This window comes from Oncorhynchus kisutch, linkage group LG12 (genome assembly GCF_002021735.2).
Source record: "Oncorhynchus kisutch isolate 150728-3 linkage group LG12, Okis_V2, whole genome shotgun sequence".
In the NCBI taxonomy this organism is placed as follows: domain Eukaryota; kingdom Metazoa; phylum Chordata; class Actinopteri; order Salmoniformes; family Salmonidae; genus Oncorhynchus; species Oncorhynchus kisutch.
The window spans coordinates 16,422,656-16,435,021 of NC_034185.2; the positions used below are offsets into that span (position 1 = coordinate 16,422,656).

Consider the following 12,366-nt stretch of genomic DNA (forward strand, 5'->3'; position numbering starts at 1 on the left):
TGTCTGTCTCTACATCCCTCTGTCTGCCTCTACCTGTCTGTCTCTCTGTCTGTCTCTACATCCCTCTGTCTCTCTCTCTCTACCTGTCTGTCTCTACCTGTCTTTCTCTATATCTGTCTGTCTACCTTTCTGTCTCTACATCCCTCTGTCTCTCTACCTGTCTGTGTCTACATCCCTCTGTCTCTCTACCTGTCTATCTCTCTACCTGTCTGTCTCTAAATCCCTCCGTCTCTCTACCAGTCTGTCTCTCTACATCCCTCTGTCTCTCTACCTGTCTGTTTCTACCTGTCTGTCTCTCTCTACATCCCTCTGTCTCTCTACCTGTCTATCTCTCTGCATCCCTCTGTCTCTCTACCTGTCTGTCTCTCTACCTGTCTGTCTCTACATCCCTTTGTCTCTCTACCTGTCTGTCTCTCTACCTGTCTGTTTCTCTCTCTAATTGTTGTTTTCAGTTGCAGAACATGAACAACATCATCACCTTCCCCTTAGACAGTCTACTGAAAGGAGACCTGAAAGGGGTCAAAGGGGTAGGTGTATAACATATCATTAACCACAGTGTTTAATATACCAGTCAGAACATGTGTTTAATATACCAGTCAGAACATGTGTTTAACATACCAGTCAGAACACGTGTTTAATATACCAGTCAGAACACGTGTTTAATATACCAGTCAGAACATGTGTTTAATATACCAGTCAGAACACGTGTTTAATATACCAGTCAGAACACGTGTTTAACATACCAGTCAGAACACGTGTTTAACATACCAGTCAGAACACGTGTTTAACATACCAGTCAGAACAGTGGCACAAGAGGGAGTAGGCTTATCCCATACTAGTCTTCTTGAACACCTGTATCGTCACCTGCTAGTCCCCCTGAGTCCAATCCAAGCCCATTGATAGTCATGACTTCAGCTCTTGTCATTTGTATCCCTTGTGTTAATACTGTTCCTGTTTTATTTCCACAGGATCTTAAAAAGCCTTTTGACAAAGCCTGGAAGGATTATGAAACTAAAGTGTGAGTTAGAGCCACGTTATTATTATCACAACTGCCTCTGTTTCACCACCACTACTACTACCACCAATACCACCACTACTACTACCACCACTACTACTACCACCACTACTACCACTACTACCACCACTACTACTACTACTACTACTACCACCACTACTACTAATACCACCACTACTACTACTACCACCACTACTACTACTACTACCACCACTACTACTACTACTACTACTACCACCACTACTACTAATACCACCACTACTACTACTACCACAACCACTACTACTACTACTACCACTACTACCACCACCACTACTACTACCACCACTACTACTACCACCACTACTACTACCACCACTACTACCACTACTACCACCACTACTACTACTACTACCACCACTACTACTAATACCACCACTACTACCACAACCACTACTACTACTACTACCACTACTACCACCACTACTACTACTACCACCACTACTACTACCACAACCACTACTACTACTACCACCACTACTACCACTACTACCACCACTACTACTACCACCACTACTACCACCACTACCACCACCACTACTACTACTACCACCACTACTACTACCACCACTACTACTACTACTACCACTACTACTACTACTACCACTACTACTACTACCACTACTACTACCACCACTACTACCACCACTACTACTACCACTACTACCACCACCACCACTACTACCACTACTACTACCACCACTACTACCACCACCACTACTTCCACTACTACTACCACCACTACTACTACCACCACTGCCACCACTACTACTGCCACCACTACTACCACCACTACTAAATCAAATCAAATGTATTTATATAGCCCTTCGTACATCAGCTGATATCTCAAAGTGCTGTACAGAAACCCAGCCTAAAACCCCAAACAGCAAGCAATGCAGGTGTAGAAGCACGGTGGCTAGGAAAAACTCCCTAGAAAGGCCAAAACCTAGGAAGAAACCTAGAGAGGAACCAGGCTATGTGGGGTGGCCAGTCCTTTTCTGGCTGTGCCGGGTGGAGATTATAACAGAACATGGCCAAGATGTTCAAATGTTCATAAACGACCAGCATGGTCAAATAATAATGGTCAAATAATAATAAGGCGGAAAAGTTTAAACTGGAGCAGCAGCGTGGACTGGGGACAGCAAGGAGTCATCATGTCAGGTAGTCCTGAGGCATGGTCCTAGGGCTCAGGTCCTCCGAGAGAGAGAAAGAAAGAGAGAATTAGAGAGAGGACACTTAAATTCACACAGGACACCGAATAGGACAGGACAAGTACTCCAGATATAACAAACTGACCCTAGCCCCCCCGACACATAAACTACTGCAGCATAAATACTGGAGGCTGAGACAGGAGGGGTCAGGAGACACTGTGGCCCCATCCGAGGCCACCCCCGGACAGGGCCAAACAGGAAGGATATAACCCCACCCACTTTGCCAAAGCACAGCCCCCACACCACTCGAGGGATATCTTCAACCACCAACTTACCATCCTGAGACAAGGCCGAGTATAGCCCACAAAGATCTCCGCCACGGCACAACCCAAGGGGGGGCGCCAACCCAGACAGGAAGATCACATCAGTGACTCAACCCACTCAAGTGACGCACCCCTCCTAGGGACGGTATGAAAGAGCCCCAGTAAGCCAGTGACTCAGCCCCTGTATTAGGGTTAGAGGCAGAGAGTCCCAGTGGAAAGAGGGGAACCGGCCAGGCAGAGACAGCAAGGGCTGTCTGACCCACTGAAGAGATGAGTCTTCAGTAAAGACTTAAAGGTTGAGACCGAGTTTGCGTCTCTTACGTGGGTAGGCAGACCATTCCATAAAAATGGAGCTCTATAGGAGAAAGCCCTGCCTCCAGCTGTTTGCTTAGAAATTCTAGGGACAATTAGGAGGCCTGCGTCTTGTGACCGTAGCGTACGTGTAGGTATGTACGGCAGGACCAAATCAGAGAGATAGGTAGGAGCAAGCCCATGTAATGCTTTGTAGGTTAGCAGTAAAACCTTGAAATCAGCCCTTGCCTTGACAGGAAGCCAGTGTAGGGAGGCTAGCACTGGAGTAATATGATCAAATGTTTTGGTTCTAGTCAGGATTCTAGCAGCCGTATTTAGCACTAACTGAAGTTTATTTAGTGCTTTATCCGGGTAGCCGGAAAGTAGAGCATTGCAGTTGTCTAACCTAGAAATGACACAAGCATGGATTAATTTTTCTGCATCATTTTTGGACAGAAAGTTTTTGATTTTTGCAATGTTACGTAGATGGAAAAAAGCTGTCCTTGAAATGGTCTTGGTATGTTCTTCAAAAGAGAGATCAGGGTCCAGAGTAACGCCGAGGTCCTTCACAGTTTTATTTGAGACGACTGTACAACCATTAAGATTAATTGTCAGATTCAACAGAAGATCTCTTTGTTTCTTGGGACCTAGAACAAGCATCTCTGTTTTGTCCGAGTTTAAAAGTAGAAAGTTTGCAGCCATCCACCTACTTATGTCTGAAACACAGGCTTCTAGCGAGGGCAATTTTGGGGCTTCACCATGTTTCATTGAAATGTACAGCTGTGTGTCATCCGCATAGCAGTGAAAGTTAACATTATGTTTTCGAATGACATCCCCAAGAGGTAAAATATGTAGTGAAAACAATAGTGGTCCTAAAACGGAACCTTGAGGAACACCGAAATGTACACTTGATTTGTCAGAGGACAAACCATTCACAGAGACAAACTGATAACTTTCCGACAGATAAGATCTGAACCAGGCCAGAACTTGTCCGTGTAGACCAATTTGGGTTTCCAATCTCTCGAAAAGAATGTGGTGATCGATGGTATCAAAAGCAGCACTAAGGTCTAGGAGCACGAGGACAGATGCAGAGCCTCAGTCTGATGCCATTAAAATGTCATTTACCACCTTCACAAGTGCAGTCTCAGTGCTATGATTGGGTCTAAAACCAGACTGAAGCATTTCGTATACTACTACCACCACTACTAGTACCACTACTAGTAGTAGTACCACCACTACTACTACCGCCACTATTACTACCACTACCACTACTACTACTACCACTACCACCATCACTACCACTACTACCACCACCACCACCATTACCACCACTACCACCACCACCACTGCCACTACTACCACCACCACTACTACTACCACCACTGCCACTACTACGACCACCATTACCACCACTGCCACTACTACTACCACCACCACCACCACTACTACTACCACCACTGCCACTACTACTACTACCACCACTGCCACTACTACCACCACCACCACTACTACTACTACCACCACTGCCACTACTACTACCACCACCACTACTACCAACACCACCACCACTACTACCAACACTACCACCACTACTACCAACACTACCACCACCACTACCACCACCACTACCACCACCAACACTACCACCACTATCACCACCATCACTATCACCACTACTACTACTATCCCCACCACCACCACCACTACTACTATCACCACTACCACCACCTCTACCCCCACCACTACTACCATTACCACCACCACAGTTTGAGAGTTTCAAAACTACACAACCTGTTACTGTATGTGGGTTAAGCATAAGTTAGTGATTGTACCTTATGAGCACAAGGAAAATGTGGTCGGAGGGGGGTGGGGGGGAATAGTTTTGTTGAATAGCCTGCGTACCTGTTAGAATAAGAGTAAGCTGCACCATGAAGTTGCATGTGTGGGTTCAGCTTAACAACAACTAGAAATGGGAAACAATGGAAGCTAGTAAAAGGTCAACTGCTACTATTCATGAAACGGCTGATAAGGCAGACAGACCTTAAGAGAGAGAAAATGAGACTAGACCTACTATAGCGGCACCTGTTGCCTGTTTGTATGTGATTACAAAACTCCTCACATTTTTGTGAACACTGATTTTGTCTCTGAGATTTATTTAGTGTTGAATGAAATACGGTATAGACAGACAAGGGGTTTGCATTTCTGAAATTGTGCAGTACATGTTGGACGTCCCAACAAGTATCTTTTCATTTTCAGCATGACATGCATAAAAGATGTGAATAAGCTCTTATACATTTATTTTATAAATTACTTCACATAGAGATCATTCTAGTTCACTGTATGAGGGCTGGGCAGGTCATTTAAGAGTTACTAGTTTACTAAAGACCAATGCCTTGTACCAAACACCTGCGGTGTCGTCATAGAGCCTTTTGGTTGATGTGATTGACTGGTGGTTTGATGACTCACTCTAAGGGAATGAGAACAGTTTAATAACTCTTAACATAAACTGAGGAGAGTAAATATTGATATAATTTGATTTTTTATTAACCTATCCCATTTTCGGAGGACAAACATGTATATATTTTTTACAGCTTTTCTGCTACTTGTACATACATTTTACATATACCTTTTACATACATGGTACTTTTATAGAAAGCAGTCACATAACAATAATACTTTACCAAACATAAACTCTTTAATCCCACCTATCACCATAGACCTCAGTTCTTTAATCCCACCCCTCAGCCACTCTCAGCCCATCCCACCTATCACCATAGACCTCAGCTCTTTAATCCCACCCCTCTCAGCCCATCCCACCTATCACCATAGACCTCAGCTCTTTAATCCCACCTCTCTCAGCCCATCCCACCTATCACCATAGACCTCAGTTCTTTAATCCCACCCCTCAGCCACTCTCAGCCCATCCCACCTATCACCATAGACCTCAGCTCTTTAATCCCACCTCTCTCAGCCCATCCCACCTATCACCATAGACCAGCTCTTTAATCCCACCACTCTCAGCCCATCCCACCTATCACCATAGACCTCAGCTCTTTCATCCCACCTCTCTCAGCCCATCCCACCTATCACCATAGACCTCAGCTCTTTAATCCCACCCCTCAGCCACTCTCAGCCCATCCCGCCTATCACCATAGACCTCAGCTCTTTAATCCCACCCCTCAGCCACTCTCAGCCCATCCCACCTATCACCATAGACCTCAGCTCTTCAATCCCACCCCTCAGCCACTCTCAGCCCATCCCACCTATCACCATAGACCTCAGCTCTTTAATCCCACCCCTCTCAGCCCATCCCACCTATCACCATAGACCTCAGCTCTTTAATCCCACCCTTCTCAGCCCATCCCACCTATCACCATAGAACACCCTCATTTGGTTTCCATGTGTCATACATTTTTCAATTGCACAGGATCTACAGATTGTGAGCTGAAGATAAACCTTTCCTACCAGTATTATTATATTATTTATTGACTGACTATGTCTTTCCAAATCGCCCAACACTGCTAGTTGTAAGGTTCATTTTAAGTGCATGTTATGATTTTGTTTGAACCATTCCTGAACCTGTGACCAGAAACAAGTTACATAGGAGTAGTACCAGAATAAATCATCTATTGATTTTGTCTCTTCGCAGCAAAATCTACAGAGCTGAGATTGTTGTATGCCCCATATGTATAGTATTCTGTTGGTGGCAAGAATTGTATATAATCATTTATATTGAAGTGTCGAATCAAGTGTTGTTTTTTTGTACCAGTTCATGTGTCATGGAATCGGTACATCGAAAATCTCTTCCCATTTTATTTTGAAACCTGTATGGCGCAGCTGTGAAAATTTTTGTCCTCAAATAAAACTGGTATATTTTTCTATTTTATGCCAATTCCTTTTAGCCAATCTTTAATATATGTCAGGCAAACACGTTTCCTACCTTCCTTTTCCGCTTGCCTCATCCATTTTTGTGGTAATGCTGCAATCGGTTGGTTGTTTTGATTGAGCACATATTGATATCATGTTAATTAGTGAATGATTTTCCTTCTTCATCCATTCATCCTGTGCTTCATCATCACTGAGACCTCTGTGTTCCTGCAGCACTAAGATAGAGAAGGAGAAGAAGGAGCATGCTAAGCAGCATGGGATGATACGGACAGAGTTCAGTGGAGGAGAGATCGCTGAGGAGATGGAGAAGGAGAGACGCCTCTTTCAGCTCCAGATGTGTGAGGTTGGATGAAACTGGCTATCTAATTATTTCACCTATCAGAGGCTATGCAGGATAGAAGACACGACAGGGTCCACTGAGGAGTATTTACACATGTCTGTTAATATTTTTACTCGGTATGTCTTATTTTGTCTACAGTATCTTCTCAAAGTGAATGAAATTAAAACGAAGAAGGGGGTCGACTTTCTCCAGAACCTCATCAAATATTTCCACGCCCAATGCAAGTATGTTGTTTTCATTTACAAGTGATTTCAGATTAGCACTGTTTAGTCAGATAAGCACTGTTTAGTCAGATTAGCACTGTTTAGTCAGATTAGCACTGTTTAGTCAATGCATTTGTCTTTTGTAGGAGACTAATGCTTGACCCATCTTGACTCCTGGTGACCTCTGTTTTCTCTCTCCTCACAGCTTTTTCCAGGATGGTCTGAACACAGTGAATAGCCTCAAACCTTCCATAGAGAAACTGGCTACAGACTTTACTATAGTGAGCCACTCTGTCCAAGCATCCATATCTTATAATATTATCTTTGGATCTTACCATGGTTTTACTGCCTGTCTGTCAATAATGTGTCACTCACTTCCTGTTTCTCAGATCAAACAGGCCCAAGATGGAGAGAGGAAACAGCTTAGTGAGCTCAGAGACGTTCTCAAGTCCTCCCTACAGTCTGAACAGAAAGAGGTGAGCTCTCAATCACTGGAGTAAGTAGCGGAGGTGATTTAGAGTCACACCCTTGGGATGAGGTAGCCCTGCCTGCCTGCGACTTAAAACTAGTGTCACCTTTGGCCCAAGAGGGAATCTCCTCTTGTTCTTGTGGTTAGGCCATTGGTTTACTGAGTAGGAGACCAGTGTTCAGATCCCACCAGTTACATTAGCTTGGTAGCAGAGAGGAAGGGACCTAATCCAATGACAGACCAGTTATAGCACATATACTGTCATGTATTTGGTCTTACCTGTCATAGGACCTTGTCATAGGAAAATAGGAAAAGCCTGTAGTTCTCCCTCACAAGACCCTAGTCTACTTACAGGAGTATAGATGACTAGTCTTGTGTGTCGTGTCATGTTACAATGCAATAGACTGATCATGGTTTCCACCAGTGGCTAGGAGAGTGAATGTCTGCTTTCTTGGTGAACTTTAGCTCTTTCCAAATCAAGGTGGAGTTCCAAATTGCACCCTATTCCCTATATAGTGCACTACCTTTACCATGGCCCATAGGGTGCTATTTGGGATAAAGCCATAATCAATGTTCTTAACCACAGATAGGATTTGAAGGAAATAAAAACAGCTTCCAAACTTCCTGACCACTGCACACATTGATATCTGTAATCTTTTCTGAATGCAAGGCCCTGCTCAAGCCCTCCATTCAAATCTCAATTGCTTCCAGATTCTAGAGTCACTCACTCTATTTGAATATATCGAAATAAGGCTGCAAGGTGTACACCTACACCGCTAGAGGAAATGGTGCTATGTAGAACCAAAAAAGTGTTCAATGGCTCGCTTCATATATGGCTCTCAAAAAGGACTGTATAGAATTGAAAAGCACCATCATTTTTAAGCAGCGTAGAGTAGAATAGGCCTTCAGGAGAGGACATTGAAGAAACCTGATTCAGATGAACACCTTGTAGCGGTATTTATTAGAGAGGGGTAAAGAAAGATTTTGTTCGGGCGCCAGGCAGGTATTAACCATGCCGAAAGGAAAAGAGTAGAATAGAGAGAACCACTACCAGACCCACACACATCAGCAGAAGAGACTGCCTAGAGTGTAGCCTGTTTACCAGATAGCCAGTGGAGAGAAAAGAGAATACACACCATATAAAACCCACATCACAGCACAGGGGTAACCAACAAGAATCCCTCATACAATAATAATAATACTAATAATGGCAGAGCAATTTAACAGCAACTTCATACAAGAAAGAACCCAGTCATCAACATAGGATTTGCAATAATATGTATTATTGTCCAGTGGAGGAGTGCAGAGGGTATGAATGTGGGGGGTGTTCATAGACACAACAAAGGCCTTAAAAATGTCCACAGTCTTCTCGGCCACATGTCATTAGTACACCTCACCTCAATACAGTTCACATAACAATACACAACTTGCAAGCAACCTCCCTTTTAACTAAAATGTCCATCCAAACACTTCTGGCAGGGCAATAATAGTCTAGCTCTAATGAACTTCAATGGGAAGTGCATTTGAAAAATAGAGAGTCTGTTGCAGGGTAAAGCACTGGAACGAGAGGGAAGAGAAAGAGAGAGAGAAAAATAGAAATCTTAGCTGTGGTCTTCAGGCTTGCCGGTGTACTGTCTGACTGTCCGATGGTTTGTTGGTTTGTATGTTAAAGCTTCGCAACAATGTTGCTACTAATCCATGCAATCCATAACGGGCGCGGTCCCAAACAAAAACAACCACGATCTAAAGCGATCACACCGATGATTGAGTTAAATACTTTATAAACAGCACACACAATCAAACTGTCGCGCCACCCAAGAGCCCCTCCCCAAAGAGCTGAATGAGCTCTCTTTATTTCCTCCTTCCTTACTGCTCATGCGCTCTTAAAGTGGCAGTGCACGGTGAAGGCTCCGTGCAGATTTCGCCACACTCCTCCCCCCATGAAAAAACAACACCTGTAGAAACAGAGAGGATGCAGGCTTTGACAGGTTCATGTTCCTGCTACACAAAACCAGGGAAGTCCTCATCATCAGAGTCCTCCACGAAGAGGTCCTGCAGGTGTAGCTTTTGCCTGCGATCCAGCTCTTCTGCCGTAGGGTAGCAGGGCTTTAAGTCAACAACATGCACCGTCCTGACATCTTCCCCAGTGTCCTCCAAACAGACCAAGTAGTTCACTGGTCCCAACTGCTGCACTACACGGTATGGACATTTCCATCTCGAAGCTAGCTTGTCAGTGAACCTCTTAGACGCCTTTGACAGATGATGTGAACGTACCCAGACACGAGACTTGGGTGGGAAAAACACGTCTTGTCTATGTTTGTCATAGTTTCTCAGCTGTCGTTGTTTGGCTTTGGTTTTGCTGGCCTCCACTCTGGCTAGCAAGGTGTGGTGGTGTTGTAGGGCATCAAACGCTGGGCAGTCAGGTGAAACATTGGAACTTTGCAAGACTCTGTCCATTGGACCTTTTAGTGGTCTTCCCAGGTGGAGTTCGGCTGGAGTGACCCCAGAAGTCTCCTGCACGGCAGAGTTCAGTGCAAAGCGACATTCAGGGAGATGCTGATCCCACCTTGTGTGCTGATCCCCCACGAATGAAGCGATCATCCCCTTCAGGGTTCGGTTTACCCTCTCGGTCAGGTTGGTCTGAGGATGGTAGGCTGTGGTCAATTTGGCAATTACACCCCAGGAGGTACAGAGCTCTTTGTAGATTCCTGATATGAACTGCGGACCTTGGTCAGAGAGGATTTGGTCTGGAATCCCGAATCTGGTAAAGACCTCCCTTCTCAGAATTAGAGCAATGGCTGATGCAGTGGCTTTGCGGAGGGGAAACAACTCCACCCAGTGTGTGTAGTAGTCCACTACCACCAATAAAAATTCATTCCGTGTCCCCCAGCTGGGAGGAAAAGGTCCCATGAGGTCAATTCCCAACATTTCATTTGGATGGTTCACCAAGGTCTGCTGCATTTTCCCGGCAGGTCTGCCAATGTCTGGTTTGTATTTCTGGCAGACTTCACACTACTGTACAAACTTCTGGATATCAACCCACATGCCTGGCCAGTAAACCACTTCTTGTAGTCTTCGATAAGTTTTAAAAACTCCAAGATGGCCACTCATGGGATTGGCATGATAAGCTTGGATTATCTGGTCACACAATGTAGAGGGAATGAAGACGCAATAATGAGTGCTGTGTATTCCATCTCCTCTTGGAGTTTTTCGATACACTTTATCCTGAATTATGCTATACTTATCATTGAAGCGACTCTTGGAGTCTTCTTCAGACAGACTCTTGTGGATCGCCATGATGGCAGCATTCTTCTGCTGTGCTCTCCATACACTCTCATCATCCAGAGGAAAGGAATCATCCAGACATTTAGTGGTAGTATAAGTACTGCACAAGGGAGGACAAACATTGGCAGTCTCTGTAATCCGAGAAAGGGCATCTGGTACAACGTTCAGTTTTCCTTTGCGATACTCAATGATGAAGTCAAACTTCTGCAGTCTGATAGACCAGCGAATAAGACGGCTGTTGGTCTTGCCTGATGCCAGAACCCACTGCAGAGCAGCATGGTCTGTGACAACGGTGAAGATCTTTGCCTCCAAGTAGTAGCTCCATTTCTCCAAAGCCCAGACCACAGCGAGGCACTCCCTTTCAGTCGTTGAATAATTCCTCTCGGCTGAATTAAGGGTGCGACTTGCATAGGCAAGAACTTCTTCTGTTCCAAGTCCTGTTTGTTGAGCCAAGACTGCTCCAAGTCCTGTTTGACTTGCATCCGTGTATACAATGAAATGAGCATTCAGGTTAGGATGTCAAAGCACTGGAGGCGTAATTAGACTGTTTTTGAGTGCTTCAAATGCACCTTGGCATGCAGGGGTCCATTAGAATTTCACACCTTTCTTCTTAAGGTGGTTGAGGGGTTCGGCTACCTTTGAAAAGTCGGGCACAAACCTGTGGTACCATCCAGCCATACCCAGAAACCGCTGAACAGCCTTGAGGGAGGTGGGAATTTGGAATTCCTGCACGGCTGCATCTTTGGCTGGATCTGCATGGATACCTTCGGCATTAACCACATGACCAAGGAACTTGAGTTCTGGCAGACAGAAACGACACTTCTTCAAGTTCAAGGTCAAACCTGCAGCCTTTAGTCTGTCGAAGACAGAGGAGTGACAGAGGAGGAGTAGATTATGATGTCATCCAGATACACAAGACAATTTCTACCCCTCAGATCTCCCAGGACAGTCTCCATCAACCTTTGGAAGGTTGCTGGAGCATTCTTCAAACCAAAAGGCATGACTTTGAAGGAGTACAAACCAGCAGGGGTGACAAAGGCAGTCTTGTCCTGACTAGCGGGATCCATTGACACCTGCCAATAGCCACTGTTCAGATCCAGATTACTAAAGATGGATGCTCCTGCCAGAGATTCCAGTATGTCATTTATGTTTGGTAGAGGGTAGGCATCGCTTTCTGTTATGGCATTCGGCTTCCTGTAGTCCACACAGAATCGATATCCACCATCTTTCTTAGGAATCAGGACAACCGGAGAAGCCCATCCGGAAAAAGAAGGTTCCACAATTCCATTCTCCAACATGCTTTTGAGCTGTTCATTGAGAATTGCCAGTTTGGCGGGGGACCGCCTGTAGGGACGCTGCTTA

General features: G+C 44.9%; 1 protein-coding gene across 1 annotated transcript in view; it reads left to right on the forward strand.

The window, feature by feature from the left end:
* LOC109900598 (arf-GAP with SH3 domain, ANK repeat and PH domain-containing protein 2) overlaps nucleotides 1-12,366 on the forward strand; it is a 47,483-nt gene that overhangs the window by 14,601 nt on the left and 20,516 nt on the right. The window contains exons 4-9 of the mRNA XM_020496297.2: nucleotides 453-527; nucleotides 969-1,018; nucleotides 6,921-7,050; nucleotides 7,186-7,271; nucleotides 7,456-7,531; nucleotides 7,640-7,726. Of these exons, the coding sequence (XP_020351886.2) occupies nucleotides 453-527; nucleotides 969-1,018; nucleotides 6,921-7,050; nucleotides 7,186-7,271; nucleotides 7,456-7,531; nucleotides 7,640-7,726 (504 nt within the window). The remainder of the gene's footprint in view (nucleotides 1-452; nucleotides 528-968; nucleotides 1,019-6,920; nucleotides 7,051-7,185; nucleotides 7,272-7,455; nucleotides 7,532-7,639; nucleotides 7,727-12,366) is intronic.